The sequence below is a fragment of the Thermobia domestica genome, chromosome 2 (assembly GCF_964235325.1).
Source record: "Thermobia domestica chromosome 2, izTheDome1.hap1.1, whole genome shotgun sequence".
Lineage (NCBI taxonomy): Eukaryota > Metazoa > Arthropoda > Insecta > Zygentoma > Lepismatidae > Thermobia > Thermobia domestica.
In genome coordinates, this window is record NC_137455.1 from 337,575,255 (window position 1) to 337,597,390 (window position 22,136).

Below are 22,136 nucleotides of genomic sequence, written 5' to 3' on the forward strand. Positions count from 1 at the left end.
AACAGGACAGATGTATTAATATTAGCCGATGTATTTGAAAATTTTAGAGATGTGTGTTTAAAGGCATATGGTTTAGATCCTGCTTGGTATTTCACTGCTCCTGGTTTATCGTGGGATTCAATGTTAAAGGTGACTAAAATCGAACTAGAAATGTTAACTGACTATGACAAAATATTAATGATTGAAAAAGGTATAAGAGGTGGAATTTCACAATGTAGTAAGAGGTATGTAAAAGCAAATAATAAGTATATGAAAAGTTATAATAAAGATGAACTTTCAAAGTATTTAACTTATCTAGATGCAAATAATTTATATGGATGGGCAATGATTCAATACATGCCTTACAAAGACTTTAAATGGGTTCAACCTTACATAAACATAATGAATATTCCAGATGATTCAGAAACTGGCTACATATTAGAAGTTGATTTAGAATATCCAGAATACTTACATGATAAACATACAGATCTACCATTAGCTCCAGAAAATATGTGCCCACCAGGATCGAAACAATCAAAATTATTAACAACGCTTTACAATAAAGAAAGATATGTTATTCACTATAGAAATTTAAAATTATATATGTCACTTGGAATGATATTAAAGAAAATTCACCGAGTATTAGAGTTCAAGCAATCAAACTGGTTAAAGGAATATATTGATGTAAATACAAATATGAGAACGCAAGCTAAGAATAATTTCGAGAAAGATTTTTACAAGTTAATGAATAATAGTGTATTTGGTAAAACAATGGAAAACATTAGAAAGAGGCCATCAATTACTTTAGAATGTGATCCAATGAGGGTGGAAAAGTTAATAGCGAAACCGAACTTTGATTATAGAACAATATTTACTGAAGATTTGTGTGCAATACATATGAAAAAAGAAAAATTGATCTTTAACAAACCTATATATGTTGGTATGAGTGTGTTAGATTTATCAAAACTATTAATGTATGACTTCCATTACAACATTATGAAACCTAAATATGATATTGATATAGGCTTATGTTATATGGATACTGATAGTTTTATATATGAAATTAATACAGATGATTTCTACAAAGACTTAAAAGAAATGGTTGATTTATTTGATACAAGTGAATATGGAAAGGATAATCAATATGGAATACCATTAGTAAACAAAAAAGTATTAGGAAAGATGAAGGATGAAAACAATGGTAAAATAATGACAGAATTTATTGGGTTAAGATCAAAGATGTATGCCTTTAAAGTTGAAAATAAAGAGAAGAAAAAAGCAAAAGGAATAACAAAATGTGTAGTATCAAAAGAGTTACAATTTGATGATTATAAGCAAACCCTATTCAATGATGTGAAAACATACAAAAATATAAATCTAATTCGAAGTTGTAAGCATGATGTATATACCATAGCTGTAAATAAGTTAGCATTAGATTCGAATGATGATAAAAGATATATACTAGAGGGTGGTATAAGTACATTACCTTGGGGGCATTATAAGATATAGTTAAAATGTATTTATGTGTAGTTTAGTTTTAGGTCATATTTAATTAACTTTTATGTGTAGTTTAGTTTTAGGTCATATTTAATTAACTTTTATGTATAGTTTAGTTTAGTTTTAGGTCATATTTAATTAACTTTTATGTATAGTTTAGTTTAGTTTTAGGTCATATTTAATTAACTTTTATGTATAGTTTAGTTTATTTTTAGGTCATATTTAATTAACTTTTATGTATAGTTTAGTTTTAGGTCATACTTAATTAACTTTTATGTATAGTTTAGTTTTAGGTAAAATTTAATTAACTTTTATGTATAGTGTAGTTTAGTTTTAGGTTATATTTAATTAACTTTTATGTATAGTTTAGTTTAGTTTTAGGTCATATTTAATTAACTTTTATGTATAGTTTAGTTTAGTTTTAGGTCATATTTAATTAACTTTTATGTATAGTTTAGTTTTAGGTAAAATTTATATTTTTAAGTCATAAAAGTTGTTTTTGTAATTTTATCCTTAGACATAGGCAACCAGTAATGCATGAAAATAATTGTTTTGTAGTCTAGTATTTATGTCCTCTTTACATTTCCTTAATATATTCTTACATAGTGAAGATTTTTGATTTTTTGTAATTTTATCCTTAGACATAGGCAACCAGTAACACGTTAGAAAAAAATTATAAGAAAAATAGAAACCATTTACCGTTTGAATTTTGAAAATCGTTTAATATTTGACGGTTATAGTAAGTTCAAAATTTCGGAAATTTTTTACGGGTTTATTTTTGAGTTTTCGGGAAAATGTTATTCTTTAAAAAGTCTTAAAATTTTATTCTAATTATGGTAGTATTTTTATTTTTTCGATTTGTTGAAATTTTGTGGAGATATTGAAAAAGGGAAAAGTATCCTTTGGGTTATGCAACCAATTATGCATTTTAAAAAAATGGTTATATTATTAGTATTCATTTACCGTTTGAATTTTTGAAATCGGTTAATTAGGGACCGAGGTATAAAATAATAACGTTATTTGGGGGATAACTATCAATGTTGCCAACTCACTTTTAACAATTATCATATTTATTAGTAATGGGGTGAATTCATCCCGATATGTTTTAAAGCGATATCTTGAAAAATTAAAATTCTGGAACGTTCCGAAAAAATATATGGAGTTGGCAACCCTTATGTGACGTAATCTAACAGCTATTATACAACGTCATCGGTATACAACTCCATCTCTCACGAGTGCTAGCTAAAAAGTTCTGTTGAAGGAAGAGGCTAATGCATATATATGTATGTTGGTGTGGGAAGAAGGAAAAAGAAAGAGACTATAAATCTCATGTACATATATGATCATGCTTCTCTCAAGCAAACTGAATTGTAAATGTGTGTGTGTGTGCACAAACCTTCTGTGTTGGGTTGTATAAATACAGGCGGCAAAATGCTAAATTCGTTATTTTTTATCCGATTTTAATAATTCAAACGGTATTTAAAAGAGTATGTATCAGAGTTTAAAATGCAATTGTTTATTCTTGTTAAATGTTGTTAGATTTAGTATTTTTTTGTTTTTGTAACTAGATTTAGTGATTTTTTGTAACCAGATTTAGTGATTTTTGAAGTCAAAACCGGTTATAACCAGATTTTGTAACTAGATTTAGTGATTTTTGAAGTCAAAACCGTTTATAACTAGATTTTGTAACTAGATTTAATGATTTTTTGTAACTAGATTTAGTAATTGAATGCATTAGAAGTTATTATGAGTAAGATAGAAGTTATTTGAGATGTGATAGAAGTTATTTGGGAAGTAGAGAGTGCGGTAGAAATTATTAGGGGTAGTTTAGAAGTTATTTGGAGGTAGGGGATGCGCTATTGTTATTAGGGGTGCGCTATTATTATTGATGGTGTACTAGATTGTTATTGGAAATGATGAAGTGGCGCAGAATCCCCATCCCACACCTACTATTGCTGATTATCTCTTATGAAAGTCTACTGAACTCATACCATTTTTAAGTTTCAGATTCAAATTATCTTTCATTTTGAATTTATTTCAATAGGCGGTTTTTGTTTATTTGTGCTTCTCTTGTATTTCAATGTGGAGCTTTTGTTGTAGTTATGCTTCTCTTGTACTTCAGTGTGGAATTTTTGTTGTATTTGTGCACCTCTTATATTTCAATGTAAAGTTTTTGTTGTATTTAAGCTTCTCTTGTATCTGAATATGGATTTTTTTGTTGTATTTGTTCTTTTTTTGTATTTCAAAAAAATATAGAGTTTTTCTTGTATTTGTGCTTCTCTTATATTTTAATGAGAAGTTTTTGTTGTACTTATGCTTCTCTGGTATTTGAATGTGGAGTTTGTGTTGTATTTGTGCTTCTGTTGTATTTCAATATGGAGTGTTTGCTCTATTTGTGCATCTCTTGTCTTTCAATATGCAGTTTTTCTTGTATTTATGCTTCTCTTGTATCTCAATCTGGAGTTTTTGTTGTATTTACGCTTGTCTTGTATCTGAATATGGATTTTTGTTGTATTTGTGCTTCTTTTGTATTTCAATGTGGAGTTTTTCTTGTATTTATGCTTCTCTTATATTTTAATGAGAAGTTTTTGTTGTACTTATGCTTCTCTGGTATTTGAATGTGGAGTTTGTGTTGTATTTGTGCTTCTGTTGTATTTCAATATGGAGTGTTTGCTCTATTTGTGCATCTCTTGTCTTTCAATATGCAGTTTTTCTTGTATTTATGCTTCTCTTGTATCTCAATCTGGAGTTTTTGTTGTATTTACGCTTGTCTTGTATCTGAATATGGATTTTTGTTGTATTTGTGCTTCTTTTGTATTTCAATGTGGAGTTTTTCTTGTATTTATGCTTCTCTTATATTTTAATGAGAAGTTTTTGTTGTACTTATGCTTCTCTGGTATTTGAATGTGGAGTTTGTGTTGTATTTGTGCTTCTGTTGTATTTCAATATGGAGTGTTTGCTCTATTTGTGCATCTCTTGTCTTTCAATATGCAGTTTTTCTTGTATTTATGCTTCTCTTGTATCTCAATCTGGAGTTTTTGTTGTATTTACGCTTGTCTTGTATCTGAATATGGATTTTTGTTGTATTTGTGCTTCTTTTGTATTTCAATGTGGAGTTTTTCTTGTATTTATGCTTCTCTTATATTTTAATGAGAAGTTTTTGTTGTACTTATGCTTCTCTGGTATTTGAATGTGGAGTTTGTGTTGTATTTGTGCTTCTGTTGTATTTCAATATGGAGTGTTTGCTCTATTTGTGCATCTCTTGTCTTTCAATATGCAGTTTTTCTTGTATTTATGCTTCTCTTGTATCTCAATCTGGAGTTTTTGTTGTATTTACGCTTGTCTTGTATCTGAATATGGATTTTTGTTGTATTTGTGCTTCTTTTGTATTTCAATGTGGAGTTTTTCTTGTATTTATGCTTCTCTTATATTTTAATGAGAAGTTTTTGTTGTACTTATGCTTCTCTGGTATTTGAATGTGGAGTTTGTGTTGTATTTGTGCTTTTGTTGTATTTCAATATGGAGTGTTTGCTCTATTTGTGCATCTCTTGTCTTTCAATATGCAGTTTTTCTTGTATTTATGCTCCTATTGTGTTTCAATGTGGAGGTTTTCTTGTATGTATGCTTCTCTTGTATCTCAATGTGGATTTTTTGTTTTATTTGTGCTTCTCCTGTATTTCAATGTGGCGTTTTAGTTGTAGTTTCGTTTTTCTTGTATTTCGATGTAGAGTTTTTGTTGTATTTATGCTTCTACTGTGTTTCAATATGGAGTTCTTTTGTATCTATGCTTCTCTTGTGTTTCAATGTGGAGTTTTTGTTGTATTTGTGCTTCTCTTATATTTCAATGTGAAGTTTTTGTTGTATTTATGCTTGTCTGGTATTTCAATGTGGATTTTTTTTATTATATATGTGTTTCTGTTGTATTTCAATGTGTATTGTTTGTTGTATTTATGCTTCTCTTGTATTTGAATGTGGAGTTTAGTAAGTTTATTCCTCCTATAGTCCAATTGTCATTTTTTAAACTCTATTTGACAATAACTAAAAATATGTCTATCAAAGTAATAAATTTTAAAGTAATCTTCAAAAATATTTCTCCGTTATTATATCCTATTATACTTAACTTTTCACCTTCCTTTACAATCTCTATGTACTTTCCCAATTCTCCTAGGGACCCTGACTCCTAGGTTGAGAAGGAGGATATTTTCTCTTTATTTTTTTTTTCGATTTTACTTCTGTAAATTATGTTAACACATTTATCATTGTGTTGTAACACACGTAAATAAAAAATGCTATGTATATTCTTGTATTTCAGACCCTGAATTCGGCTGAATCAGCGTATTTGGCTGTTTCCCTGGTTGCCCTAGTTGACACCTTTTTCCTTATGAGTGGTGTGCTACTGAGCCATACGTTTTTAAAGGAAGCAAACAAATCGAATGCAGTTAGCTTTTGGAGACTTCATATAAAACGTTACTTAAGGCAAGTTGATTACTTACATCAGTGGTTCTCAACCTGATTCCTACCACGATTCCCCTTTTATTACATCCTCTTGCCAGCGATACCGTTATAATTTCTGGTCTGTAATAAACTTGTGTGGGATTTTTCATATACCTATTTCGGAGATCTCACCATATCCATCTATTTCTGTAATAGTAGAATCTATTTGTTGTATATAGTAGATACAGAAACTTCCCTAAAAGCAAATGGATTATAACCCATTTTTTTTTAGTTCATTCAAATTACATAAATCGAATCCGATCCGTCAAACTGTTTCAAAATGGAGACCATTTGAAAAATTAAGAACTTCATACTGCCGTAATTTTGGGTCATGTTATAAGAAAAGATAGTGATTTCTCATTTTGGTTAAAAAAAACTTAGATAGTTGTTAAAAACGTTATTGAGCATTTTAAATGACTTGACAATGTGTGTTACGAAGATTGAACTGGACATCGCCGCGCTAGCGAAATCACATCATGCTCAGGAATCTCATTAGCTTTCAATTTTAATTGTATTTCAATATGCAGGTTTTGTTGCATAATTGTATTTTTCTGGTATTTCAATATGCAGTTCTCATTAGTTTCATATCGTACCTCTTTCATTTAAATTGATTTTTAAACAACTCTGCATCTGTTTACAATGTTTAGTAGATCTATTTTTTGTTGTTCTTAACAGCATGTATAAAAATAAAAATATGATTATCAGAACAAAATTCAAAATAATTTTTAATAGTATTTTCCGGTATTAGATTCTACATATATTTATTTCTTCTGCTTGTCTTCGCGACCCCAGGTTGAGAAACCGTGACTTAAAAAAAATATCTTTTAGAATAGTAAGATTTTTCTGTTTAATGTCCTTTATGCGATTATGCCCTTTAGGATAAGCGAGACGAGTGATTAAAGCAAGTGAATAATGATGAAAGAATTGATAGAATGAGAATGTGGAAGGAAACGAGAAAACCCACGGCCACAATGTTGTTCAGCACAAACTTACTTGGTCAGGGACTGAACCAGGAACCCCAGGCACCAGAGGAAAGCGCTCTACCAGGGAGTCACCAAGTCCTCATTTTGGAATAGTAATATAGTTGGAACAGCATAGGCGTAATAATGTGTGTTCGCCAAATCTCTACACATGGATAGACAGACGAATGGTCAATCAATTTTTTTGAAACCTTTAATTTTGGCATAAAAAGTTGTGATGTATAAATCTTTCGAAATTCAAATTTGTCTTTTCTTTAAAAAAAAAAAAAAATCTCACTTCTATAATTTCTCGAAACTTGTGCCTATCTACATAGCAATTTAAATGAATAATATAACCAAATTTACTATTTCATTCTATGTGTACTGTATCTAACACGTAAACTAAATTATGCTAAGGTTTATTATTATTATTATTATTATTATTATTATTATTATTATTATTATTATTATTATTATTATTATTATTATTATTATTATTATTATTATTATTACTATTATTATTATAGGCTAATGCCATGTCTGGCTGTTGTCGTTCTTGTAATAGCTACATTACCCTACGTGTCACTCGGACCATTTGGACTTCAGCTGAATCATGACGTAGCTACCGCTTGCAGAAGGAATTGGTGGAAAAATATTCTGTTTGTAAACAACTATGTTTATGGGAATGAATTTAAAAAGGTGATGAACTTTTTTAATTTTTTTTTTAAATAGAAGAACATAGACTATAATATCTCCAGTTAAGAGCCTGCCTTACTAAAAATAATACGAAATTTACCATTTTCTTTTGCTTGATTATTCATCAGTGAAAGGAGATAATGAAATGCAAGTTACCACAATCATAGATAATTCTATTCTGCAACAGAAAATATGAACCTGAAGAATGTTCAGTGTTGCAATCCATAGAAATTACAGTGTTGCCAGAAAAACAGTTTCCCTAAAATCTAAGTTAAGGCAGCGAGTAGAGGAATGAACTCAACTGCATTTGATTACGTATCATGTTGTTTTGGTTTCTTGTGAACTACTTTTTAATTAATATTATTATTATTTAGTTTTATATGTATGTTAAAACTATTTTGTTTATTACAAACTAAATACAACTATTATTTAAAAAGTAGTTCACACGAAACCAAAACAATATGATACGTAACTAAATGCAGTTGAGTTTGTTCCTCTACTCGCTGCCTTAACTTAGATTTTAGGGAAACTGTTTTTCTGGCAACACTGTAATTTCTATGGATTGCAACACTAAACATTCTTCAGGTTCATATTTTATGTTGTAGAATAGCATTATCTATGATTGTGGTGACTTGCATTTCATTATCTCTTTTCACTGATGAATAAACAAGCAAAAGAAAAATGGTAAATTTTGTATTATTTCTAGTAAGGCAGGCTCTTAAGCTATTCATTAGACCATGCATGCTTTGCTCACACAGGTATGATTCTGGGAGTTTTTATTCTTGTCAGTTTGTTTGTAAGTTCTTTACGTGCCAGTAATGTATTTCATCAGCTGTTTCAATAGAGTAGTGTTTCCTAACCTGTGGAACGCTCCCTACCGTGGTGAAAAGTAAGGGGCACGTGAGATAAGGATAGAACTAAACTATAAAATTATGAATAAAGCACAGTATGTAATGACTATTTAAAATCTTTTTAGCAGACTTTACAGACACCTCACGTTTGTCAATTTATCTTTCTCATAATTAGAAGAAAGGGAAGGAGCTAAAGTATACAGGGTTTACGAAGGGGGACGTTAGGTAAACAAAGTTGGGAATCACTGTAATAAAGTCTTTAAGTGGAAGTTATGGCTTTTTTTTTTTTGTTCAAATGTTCCAGATTGAGTAGCTTTCAAAATGACTACTGTGGGTAATGGGTCATAATACACATTAAGTAAGCATTTCCTGGGTTCGATTTTTGGTTTTGATCTAACATTGTGAGCCAATTGGAGAACTGCCTGAACTAAGAGCTGCTGTCTGGATAATAAGAAATAACTTTGACGAAAGCCGATGCCTAATCATAATCCTACAAATACCAGAACTCTCCAATCAAAATTCTTAATGAAATTTCCCAGAACTATGTTGAACACCAGTTTCGACAAAAGATCGAGATAGCTATCTCTGATTTGCTACTATTTTACGATATTTCGTATTAAAAAAAATAAAAAATAACATATCAAAGGGATATTACTAGTAAAGGCGGTTGGGTTTATTGGTCGTACCTTTCATCTAGGGGGAGACACGGTTGCTCAATGATAGAGCGCTTCCGTGTTCATTGCCGTCAAGTCTTACCATTTCCAAATTTACAACTTTGGACCCACTTCCAAGTCAGAGCTTGGTAGAGCGTTTACCTCTGGTGAATAGGCTCCCTGGTTCGATAACCACCAAAGTAAGTTTGTGGTCTACAATATCGTGTCCATGGTTTTCTCGGAGCACTCCCGTTTCCTCCCACTTTCTCTTTCCATTAATTCTTCCGTCATCATTCACTTGCCTTAACCATTGTCTCCCTTAGCTTAAAGGACATAATTGTGGGACGTCATTCATTTGTTTCATTTCGTTTCTTTCTTTTTTTTTTTTTTTTGCCCTCTAGTTAACGAGTAAGTTAGGAGATTTAATATAATATGATGGGCGTGCTGGACCCAATATTCCTAGAAATTGAAAATTCTATTAGTTAAGTTTTTGAAAATTCAAACACATACCCCCTACGTCATTTCCAAAGAAGTGATTATTTAACTATCATAAACAATTTATACAATCATGAAATCGAAATATCACTTATTCTGTCAATTAAATATCGGTTCTCTTTCTCCTCAAAGCGCTGTCCATTCGATGTACTTTCATCTTGCTTAACGATTTATCAGCCACTTATTTCTACAAGATAAAAAACTCTGCCATTTTAAACGAAATGGGAATTTTTATCTTGCCTAATAGCGTCTCTTCTAAAGTGATAACGAGGGAATTTCTGTATAGGTCTTAATACGTTTCTACCTGATTATAATTATTAATCACCAGCACTACGAAATTGTTTAATCATAAAGCGAAGTCATAATCATTCGTCATCCTTTCGCTACCAGTGTTGAAATATTGGATACAAAATCATATTTAAATACCGCGAATATAGGGTGTAACCCTTTGAAGATCAAGCCTCCGTGGCAGTATTAATTAAATAACAAGTGGATATCCTATATTCACAACCTACATAATGCAACATGATGCTGTAGTCAAATCAAAATTCAAGCTTAATTACAGTTACAGGGACTGATTACAGTTGGACATATTAATAAAATCTCTTAATTGTATAGTAACAACTTACTCTATTAGAAGCTCATTGGTTGCGGTTGAAATCGGTAAAGGATTAGCGGGTGGGACGTCACACCTTTCTTATGCTTTTATGTACACGTATATATAATATAACTTATCAAATTACAGATGAATTAAGTAATTTACAAATAAAAAAGTAGGAAATATACTCTAGATCAAAATGAACTTTTATTGTATCAAAAGATCATTTATTTTTCAATCAAAAATGTTCTTGTACGCCTATAACTGGAGAAATCAGGTAACTCAGTGTGATGCGTTTATTCTGTAAAAAATACGAAAACTCGATTTCGGGGCATTTCAAAAATTTTGTGGCCCCTGGTCCAAAAACTAATTATTGGCCCAAAAGATCCAATATATTTCCCCCCAAAATTCTTGAAGGCCTTATATCGAGAGAACTACATATTATGTAGCCAAACCTAAACTATCAGTTAACTCAGTATGATGTGTAGAAAATACGAAAACATGATTTAGGGGAAGTTTAAATATTTTGTCGCCCCTCATCCAAAAACTAATTATTGGCCCCAAATATCCAATATATTTCCCGAAAAATTCTTGTAGGCCTTATGTCTGGAGAACTACATATTATGTAGCCAAATCCAAATTATCAGTTAACTCAGTATGATGTATAGAAAATACGAAAACTTGATTTAGGGGAAGTTCAAATATTTTGTCGCTCCTGATCCAAAAACTAATTATTGGGCCAAAAGATCCAATATATTTCCCCCCAAAATTCTTGTAGGCCTTATATCTGGAGAACTACTTTTTATGTAGCCAAACCCAAACTATCAGTTAACTCAGTATGATGTGTAGAAAATACGAAAACTTGATTTAGGGGTCGTTCAAATATTTTGTCGCCCCTGACCCAAAAACTAATTATTGGCCCAAAAGATATATTTCCCGAAAAATTCTTGTAGGCCTTATATCTGGAGAACTACATATTATGTAGCCAAATCCAAATTATCATTTAACTCAGTATGATGTGTAGAAAATACGAAAACTTGATTTAGGGGAAGTTCAAATATTTTGTCGCTCCTGATCCAAAAACTAATTATTGGCCCAAAAGATCCAATATATTTCCCCCCAAAATTCTTGTAGGCCTTATATCTGGAGAACTACTTTTTATGTAGCCAAACCCAAACTATCAGTTGACTCAGTATGATGTGTAGAAAATACGAAAACTTGATTTAGGAGTCGTTCAAATATTTTGCCGCCCCTGACCCAAAAACTAATTATTGGCCCTAAAGATATAACATATTTCCCGAAAAATTCTTGTAGGCCTTATATCTGGAGAACTACATATTATGTAGCCAATTTCAAATTATCAGTTAACTCAGTATGATGTGTAGAAAATACGAAAACTTGATTTAGGGGAAGTTCAAATATTTTGTCGCCCCTGATCCAAAAACTAATTATTGGCCCGAAAGATCTAATATATTTCAACAAAAATTTTCTTGTAGGCTTTATATCTGGAGAACTACATATTATGTAGCCAAATCCAAACTATCAGTTAACTCAGTATGATGTGTAGAAAATACGAAAACCTGATTTAGGGGAAGTTTAAATATTTTGTCGCCCCTCATCCAAAAACTAATTATTGGCCCCAAATATCCAATATATTTCCCGAAAAATTCTTATAGGCCTTATATCTGGAGAACTACATATTATGTAGCCAAATCCAAATTATCAGTTAACTCAGTATGATGTGTAGAAAATACGAAAACTTGATTTATGAGAACTTCAAATATTTTTTCGCCCTTGATCCAAAAACTAATTATTTTCCGAAAAGATCCAATATATTTCCCCCCAAAATTCTTGTAGGCCTTATATCTGGAGAACTACATATTATGTAGCCAAACCCAAACTATCAGTTAACTCAGTATGATGTGTAGAAAATACGAAAACCTGATTTAGGGGAAGTTTAAATATTTTGTCGCCCCTCATCCAAAAACTAATTATTGGCCCCAAATATCCAATATATTTCCCGAAAAATTCTTATAGGCCTTATATCTGGAGAACTACATATTATGTAGCCAAACCCAAACTATCAGTTAACTCAGTATGATGTGTATTGATGTGTATAAAAATACGAAAACTTGATTTAGGGGCCGTTCAAATATTTTGTCGTCCCGGATCCTAAAACTAATTATCGCAATCTTTTGATGCATTTTTGAGCATTCCTAAAATTCTTGTTAGATATATTGTATATAAGTATATCATAATTTATCAAATTACAGATGCATTAAGTAATTTACAAAGGAAAATAGGAAATATACCGTACATCAAAATGAATTTTGATTTCAAGTATCTGATAAGTTTAATTACATACTGGATTGCAAGGGTAAAAGTGAGGGGAACGCGGGAGGACGGCGTGCCCACACCTCCCGAAAAATATGTACGGCGTCTCTCCAGTTCCTAAAAAAGTTACAATGGGCAAAGATAGGAAGGGGAACGGCTTGACGTCATGCCGCTATCCACCGTCCTCCTACCTTTTTAGATCAAATTTTACCCGTGCTTGATTATTAATATGACAGAAAGACATCATTAATTAAATTTCAGTGTATAATATTTGAAGCTAGCCTGTCAGGGAGACTGTCCATGGTATTGGACATAACCAACATTGTTCCCTGGAACAATTATGGGTAGATTTTTTTACTTACAAAGATTCTTCCATATTTCAGAATCTGCGTTTATTCATTAATACAAAGTTAACAACTTAAGTAGTGTAGCGCAGTATCTAGCTGTTGCACACCAAAACGTAGTGACCAGCAAGACCAAAAGAGATCCAAGAAAATGATCCGTTATGACTTGCAAGATTTGTTAGATCTCACTCAATATATACAAATAGTGCAAACTTCGCATTTGCTTCTTCTAAACGAAAATAGGAGAAGTTAAACCACTTAGGCAAAGAAAATTAAATTCCATATTTTGAGCGATTTTTGTTTAAGTTATGCTGAAAAGTTACCTTTCATGTCTTTCTGACCGTTTGTCAGTTGTCTGTTTTTCATTTTGTCCATTGATATGTAAACATGCCTATATACCCAATTTTAAGGTCTTCATGATATTCTATAGAATGGTTATTTTCGGCTATCAGTTGTTCATACAAGAATAAGAGTAATATATTGTAAAGTGAAAATCAAAACTCGATTTACCCGAAATTTATTCGTATTTTAGAAATCATTCTTTCATATTGATAATATACCTAACAGCAATTGCCAATATTGAAATCAGGTTATTAATTTTCATATGTACGATCTCTGATAGAGATTAATAACTATTATAGATTTTTCAAATGTGTTTGACTTAATAATTGGGTAGTGCTGATGGTTAATAATCTGGTAATGAAATCTCATTAGTGCATCAATTTAGGCGAAATGGGATTAGACAGGATGGTAATTCCTGTTGTTCCTAAAATGGTGGAGATTCTTATCTTAGAGAAATCAGTGCCTGATAAGCCGTTAGGCCAGACGGGGTTGAAACGTCCGTCCCACTACTACTTGCTCATGCACCATCTGTCCTGTCGCGTAATCTCTCCAAGTTTTACCTTATTGGTTATGTTATATATATTCTGAAATCAAAGAGTTCGAGAATTTCTTCGTGCTATATGGTTAACGTAACGCGTCTTTGGTGCGGGAGACCTGGGTTCGATTTCCAGTGGGAGTTCGCATCCTACGTTAAGATGTAAGTTCACGTCTCATATAGCCTCGATGCTGAACGGGACGCTAAATCTCTGATTAACCAGTAAACTAGTGAAAAGTTCGTACCAGATGTAAGATGTGCTCTAAATTTCGTTACGTTTAGGCACTAGAAACTACCTACAATAAACCTACACTTTAATAATGATAATAAAATAAGCACCAACTCTGTAGTGTCAATATCCCATAAGAAATTATAGCCAGCAAAGCGGCTTTTAGGTATGTAAATATATGATTAAATGCAATAATTTCTTGTTTTGCGAGTAGGGCATTCACTACTTGTTAAATGAACTTGTTTACCAATTGCGTCAGGATATTGGGTGAAAACCGGAAACTATTCACCAGCACTGTCAATTGGACCCCTCAACGTTCATAACAGAATGTGTATGTAATTTTATTTTATTTTATTTTATTCTAGTGTATTGGCTTCACATATTACGTGGCTGTGGACACGCAACTGTTTTGGTTTGGTCATATCATTCTGTATCCTCTGTGGAAATATCCGAAGATCGCATTTCTTCAAATCATAATATCTACATTTTTAAGCAGCCTAATTACATTTTACGTTACATATACACAAAATCTACCATCGATATTGACTCCAATGCTCAGGTAAATAATAATATTATAATTTACGAGGCCTGTCTAAAAAGTATCCGACCTTAATTTTTTCCACGCAAAGTAGTGATTCTCAGGCGGCGCCACCGTGCACGGTGGAAGGAGGAACCTTAATGCGCATGCTTGAATTTTTTCACCGCGTTCGCGTGTGCCAGTCGTGAGCTGGTGGTCGCGAAGTGAGGTGCTGTTGGTAGTGTTCGTCGGATTTAGTGTTTCTCGCAAGATGACTGAACGAATTGAGCAAAGATACTGCATCAAATTCTGTCAAAGGCTGGGTGATTCTCAAAGCCAAACAATTCGTAAGATTCAGCAGGTGTTTGGAGAAGATGCGATGGGTGTAACACAAATTAAACAATGGTTCAACCGATTCAAAGATGGCCGCACATCAGTCGAGAGTGAGCAGCGTAGCGGCAGGCCCCAAACTGCTCGGAATGCAGCTGTTGTTGAGCGGGTGCGAAATTTGGTGATGGCAGATCGCCGTTTGACAGTGCGGGAGATTGCAGAAGATGTTGGAGTGAGTAAAGATTCTTCACATGCAATTTTGCGTGACGATTTGAACATGAAACGAGTGGCTGCTAAATTTGTACCCAAGTTGTTGTCTCAGGAACAAAAAGACATCCGTTTTGACGTTGCACAGGACCTTCTGGACACCACCAACACTGATCCTGGGTTTCTGAATACCGTGATAACTGGAGATGAGTCATGGGTGTACGGGTACGACCCAGAAACAAAACAACAATCGTCTCAATGGAAGCATCCCGATTCTCCAAGGCCGAAGAAAGCGCGGCAGGTGCGAAGCAAAATCAAGGTGTTGCTGACTGTTTTCTTCGATGCCCGTGGAATTGTGCATCACGAGTACGCACCGGAAGGACAAACAGTGACAAAGGAGTACTATCAAGATGTTCTCAGGCGACTCCGTGACGCAGTCCGGCGCAAAAGACCAGACATGTGGACAGCGAAGAACTGGCACGTCCATCATGACAACGCCCCAGCACATTCATCCCAATTGATCCACACGTTCTTAGCCAAACATGGAATTACAACCGTTCGCCAACCTCCCTACTCTCCAGACCTGGCTCCTTGTGACTTCTGGTTGTTTCCAAAATTGAAGACGCCTCTGAAGGGATCCCGTTTTGAGAGTAGAGAAGACATAATGCGGAACACGACGACGGAGCTGAACAACATTCCAAAAGAAGACTTCCAGCGGTGTTTCCAGCAGTGGTAGGATCGGTGGGCTAAGTGTGTGGAAGCACAAGGGGCCTACTTTGAAGGGGATTAGAGTCCCAAATCTGTCAGGTATTCGCAACTATTTTTCTGGCCAAAGGTCGGATACTTTTTAGACAGCCCTTGTATATTTGTATTTAAGTGAAGCAAGCGTTTTCCCTTGTGTACGAAAGTTTGAAAGAAAGTCACAATAGATTGAATCTGTAAGATTGGATATGCAAACCTGCTGAACGTGGGGATTTATTTTGTTGAAAGATAGTACTGTGGTTATATGAAGCAGATTTGTATAGATCCTGAGAATATTTTTTAAATTGGTTATTCATTTATTTAGCGACAAGTTAAAATTACAGTGGTGTAAGTTAGTTTTTCATAAACAAAGAGGCACTAAAACCAGATCCACAGAACTTCACTTAACAATCAACATATGGCAGTGGATGACCTACTGAAGGAAACAGCTGTTTTGTTCCCGAATTTGTGAACAATACCTTTTACTTTAATTTCTGGAAAACAAAGAAAATGTTTACACAATTGTAATTTCAACCTGTCTATGTATAAACCGTATATATATTTTTTTACAGTGAGGAGACAAGAGAGAAATATTTATTCAATATATACGGACAAACATACACAAGAGTTGCTCCATATGTCTTTGGAATGGGGCTGGGATACATCTTGCATAAAAACGAAGTCAAACCTTTCCAGTTATCGAAGGTTAGTTATTATTATCGATCAATTGCCTGTGCAATGCTATACTCTGTAATACACAACTTAAGTTAAATTTTGGGGAGCACGTGAACTCAGTGGTAGAACGCTGTTGGGCCTGAAATTTTGCAGTTTTTATGGTACTATTTTCCAGAGCATTTAGATGACACAACAGTGGGTCCTCAAAAATTCTCGGGAACTATATGAAAAAGTCTAACCAATTGCGAGGATTCACCAATCGTTAATTTTCAAGCGATTGAAGCAAGTTTCCGAGCCATGAAGGAAAAAGACGCCAGAAACCTTAGCACGTTTCAAATACGAGTGGGATATTTGCAACGCAATCTATGCTGTTGAGTGTTTACCGAATCTTGCATCAAGAAGTCCTGGAAAATTATCTCATGCAAGATAGATCACTACTGACAACAGAGTTCTTAGAGTGTACGTAAGCACTACTGGCCTATCTTTGAATTTGAAGAAGCTGGTTACACTCATCTAGAAAGAGTATTCTCCGATGTGGTTTTACATTAAATATAACCCTATTATCGAGGATGCTCCTGTGAACTTATATCGTACTATAGCCTTTTCACGATGCTTAAGCAACGAACGGAAACTCATTGTAGATAGCACAATTTGGCGCAATGGTTTCTTTGCGCATCTGGAGAATTTACTGGTATCTATGCTCGTTCCAGAACTAGCTATGCGTAGAATCCTTGACGCAAGGCCAAAAAGCTCAAACCAAACACCTCCTGTATGCAATTTCAGTATTCCAGCAATACACATTACTGCCCAGGGTAACATTGACTTAATTAACTGGTAGGAACGCGAAGTAATCGAGCTACCACTGACGAGTCATTTGTCGAAGCAAGATCTACAGAAATGTATCAGAAGGTTCATCTGTCCTTCCGTATATTTTCAACTTACCATATGATACCTAAGCAGTCAAGAGGTGCGTCAAAACTGTTACCGAAGCTTCGTCTGAAGCGTGTGGTATCTTAGCTCGAGATAGATATACCAGAGCAAGACTTTTGGATAGGTCATGGTGTCCACATTCGAAACGAAATCTGAATACAAAACCAACAGGTTAAAGAGATAATTTCCAAAGGTACGGTGGATGGGATGGGAGGAACTCTACATGTAGCCACCTCCACGTGGTGAGTTCTGAGTGGTTCTGGGAACCAGCAAAGAGCCGCATATCAAAAATAATTTCAATACAAAATTATTAAATTTACATAAAGTATCTTAATATTATGAACTATATATTTTTAGATATTACTCTGAAACTGAATTTTAAAACTTGTTGGAGGTAACGAAGATGAAAGAAAAATCATCCTATAATCTTGTAGCACTTTCTGCACGTACCTGTAAATTGATTTTGTTTATACCGATATTGGATAATGTGAAATATACATAGATAATGAATAAGCATGCGAAAATATCAGTCAATTCCATTTTCCTTAGAAGTATTCATTAGAAGAAATAAAATAAAAGTTACATACAGTAATTTGATATTTATTAAAACTGCTGTTTTATCTTCTAACAAATCAAGGCCTTCGTTTGGAGTGGATGGATTTGTTCAACACTTGCGTGGGCGTGGATTCTAATACATGCTACATTGGAGTTTCTGCCTATTTACAAATACAATGCTTTAGAAGCAAGTCTATACGCAAGTATTCACAGACCAATCTGGTCACTTGCGATAGGATGGATTTTATTTACATGTGTCACAGGTCGTTGTGGTGAGTATAATTTCTTAAAATGTTTACTGTTGAAAGTACCTATTCTAAAGATTTTCTTAATTTGGCAGCGATTAAACTTTAATCGTATTTGTTTCAAAAGTAATCTGACCGACTTACACGGCTAGGCAAGTCGAAGTTACAGAGGAAACTATCTTTACAGATTTCACTATATTTAAGTAAGTACTTATATTTTTGAGTAAATAAAGTTCTTGTTTGTTTTTCATGTCAAGCTACTGGGGGACATATTAAATAAATGTTTTTTGCAAATCCAGGAAGTGTGCTTAGAACCCAGAAGCATTCAAATAACGTAAAATTATAATTAAGCTGGCTTTGTGCGAAACATGTGATTATACAAGTTCTTAACCCTAAAGATATAACGTAACTCATTATACACAGGTCCTCAGTCATAATTATAGCTAGATTATATTACTAAAATAATTTAAAACAGTCTATTTTGCGTTTAGCTTTCCTGGCTTTTATTGTGGCACACACTTATTGAAATAAATACACACCTTTTTGATTATGCGTAATCCCTTTATATGATGGTTCCTGAATTTTATATATATATATATATATATATATATATATATATATATATATATATATATATATATATATATATATATATATATATATATATATATATTTACAAAGCGTTGTTATGGCAACGTAAAGACAAAAACTCATCAAAAAAGTCATCATATTGTCTTGTCTTTTCTTCACTCTTAATAGTGTTGAAAAAGAAGGGCACCAGGAAATAACCAGTTTGTGCCATAAATACTACAAAGAATATTGTAGTGAGTTAGTTAGTTTCTTCAGTAAAAATTGCAGTAATCATTATTCTTGAATATATCTACACTTTTTTTTTTTAAAAAATTGAAATTCCGGTTTTTTTAAGAAATTGTATTAAAGCCTTGATAGGTATTCATTGATTTGTTGCTAAGATATATTTATATGAAAAAGGAGCACATCCTAAATGATTGTAAAGTTGATTTAAAAATTGAGTTCTAAACGATTCAAAAAGTTCACATTCGAAGAGAATATGATTCATAGTTCCAATGCCTCTGTCACACCAGCAATGATAGGTTGGTTTTTTCTTAATTTGGAATAATTTTAAAGGAGTTAAAGCAGTTCCTAAAAGAAGTCGATAATAAAAGATGATATCTTGACGGGTCCAAGATTTTATGTGAGTCTTAAGTTGTTCTTGTAATGATGAAGATATAGACCAATAAAATATTCCTGGTAGAGTTTTTTCAGCATCATACCATTTACGTAGTTCTTTATCATGAAATTCTTTAACTTTGAGAAAAAGGTTACATGGTGGAATTTTGATATTTGTTGGAGTTCCTGTTATACATGATTGTTTAGCCAAATTATCAATCATATTACTGTTTTCTTCTATATTTACATGTGCCTTTAAAAAAGAGAAATGGACCGATAATTATTTTCAGTCAAATTTAGATATAGATATTTAATATTTAAAAGTATCCATGTCATTGTTTTATCCCAATTGATATATTGTAACTTCATAAGCACACTCAAAGTATCAGAGCATACCACAGATTTTTTTTCATGTTTTTTTAATATATAGTAAGGCCTGTCTGATAGCGAATGCTTCTCCTTCAAAAATAGAGACTTCTTTAGGTAGTTTATATTGAAGGGAGACTTTTTTCTTAGGGATGTAAACTGCAGCTCCAACATTAATATCTTTATACTTCGAAGCGTCTGTATAGATAAAAACTGTTTCTTCATCAAAACGTTGTTTGAAATCTTTCCAAATATTTTGGTATATTTTGGCATATTTCAAAAAATGATATCCTACATATCTTAGTTGCTTATAGAAAAATAAAACATAGTAATTTCACGATGTAAAAAAGCTTTATATTTTTAAAACAACGAGGAAGAGAACATAGTCAAAATTTGCAACAATGCTTTCATTGTTATTCTAAAATTGTAATTGTTGAAATATTCAATTTTTCTCCGTTTCTATGTAGTCAAAATAACACTAATTTAAAATGCACTGTTCTTATAGATGCACTAAGAACAGAAAATACAGTAAAAACGGAGAAAAACATGGAATTTTAGCTTTTTAAAACTCACAGTAAAGTAATGTTATAGTTGTACTCTTACATTTTTTTTTGCAGTGAAAAGATAATGAGTAAAACTTATTTTTAGTTGTTATATGATGGAGAAAGTAAAGAAGATACGTTTTCCCGGTAAAGAAAGTACCGCACTAACTTTTGTGAGAGCATACACTTTCTTCAGGTAGGCGCTTATATCTTTTTTATTCTGCACTGTAAGGAAATCGGTACCCCACACCGCTGACACGAATAAATATCTTTGCTTTCCGCTTACAATTCAGTTGACAGAAGACTATGTTTTCCTTTTCAACTCCTTGTGCGCGATGGTGGGAAACTCACTTTCAAGCTGTAGTATGCTCTTGATTGAAAAACTCAGCCCACGTGGCAGATGTCTGATAAACAATCTACGTTCTATGTGAGGCCTAAGAAGTCCATTTGCCAGCGTTTTCATGAAATCAAGTCTTTTCATCACTGCGTACTTAGCGTAGACTTGATGCAACACATACGCATTGACACCACGCGCAACATCCACCAGCATAAAGAAAATTGTCAATGGCTATCGTCTTATTCGACGACTTGATGTGTAATCTGTACATTTTTTGTCTAGAGTATCCACTCCGCCTTTACTCATGTTACAATATATGATTATTTCAGGTTTTCCAGTTTTTCGGTCAATTATTTGATGTGTGGTGCAAGACGTGCCACACAGTAAGACTCAAAACTGCTAATAATAATCAGTAGATAACGAAAGACAACTGAACAGGAAAATACTCACGTAACTACTATAGTACGTCTGTGAGACCGCTTGACCTCTCCAGCGCCGCGCACAGGGGATCAATTATAGCACGGACTTCACAATACGTAACCATTTGCTAGACAGGGAGGTAGACGAAAGGATCCACTTGTAGTAGTGAGACTTTGGAAAATATGATATGAAAAGTCGTAGCGGTCTGAGAGACGGTCCATAGTACTTACGGGTTAATGCATCATACGTAGAGAAGTTCTTTCTGAAACCTGTAATTTGAGGAGAAAAAAATTGTGCATATTCTAGGAACCAATTCAATCTATTAAGAATTAAGGATTGAGTATAGCCCGCTCCCCCCAGTGATTTTTAACGAATCATAGTGATTCTAACGATTCATACTTGTTCATAATGAATCGGAATCGCATGTTATAAAGATTTAAGATGTAAATCTTGTGGTAAGGAAGTTTTAGTATGAGTAGTAGTAGTAGTAGTAGTAGTAGTAGTAGTAGTAGTAGTAGTAGTAGTAGTAGCAGTAGCAGTAGTAGTAGTAGTGGTAGTTAGTAGCAATAGTAGTAGTAGTAGTAGTAATAGGAATGGGTTAGAAGCCCCGCAGGGGTTGGTTGGGTTCTGTTCTCGATATAAGTAGTAGTAGTGACTCTTCCAGTTCCGGTGACAAAGAACTGGGGGGAGCGGGCTATACACAAGCCAGAATTAAGTTCTCAAAAATTTTATAAGCGCACGATAGTAGTGCAATTGGTCGACTTGAAGGGATATATCATATTAGTCATCATATTAGAATCAATTTTTGATTCTCTTTCTTTTTCGTATTTTTTCTTCTTCTTCAAACTGGCTAGTGCATATTTTAAAATCATACATTGCCCGGAAATATAAGAAAAGGTATTTAAGTTTACACTGAAAATACAAGATGTCGTTGTAAAGAACTGAATTCAAAGGAAGACTAGCATTTGCAAATGCTGTATGTCTTTCTTTTTGTTAGCGTTACCAATGAGACGAAAATTTCTAGTTTCGTCTCGATTCTTGTCTTTCGAGACAAGAAGTTCAGTTTTAAACTCAAGA

At 33.2% G+C, this 22,136-nt stretch overlaps 1 protein-coding gene across 1 annotated transcript in view; it reads left to right on the plus strand.

Annotated features, from left to right (window-relative positions):
• The window catches only part of LOC145679555 (nose resistant to fluoxetine protein 6-like), a 66,796-nt gene that overhangs the window by 20,438 nt on the left and 24,222 nt on the right, over nt 1–22,136 (plus strand). The window contains exons 3-7 of the mRNA XM_081750131.1: nt 5,789–5,952; nt 7,457–7,628; nt 14,372–14,565; nt 16,374–16,506; nt 18,044–18,233. Coding sequence (XP_081606257.1) covers nt 5,789–5,952; nt 7,457–7,628; nt 14,372–14,565; nt 16,374–16,506; nt 18,044–18,233 — 853 coding nt within the window. The remainder of the gene's footprint in view (nt 1–5,788; nt 5,953–7,456; nt 7,629–14,371; nt 14,566–16,373; nt 16,507–18,043; nt 18,234–22,136) is intronic.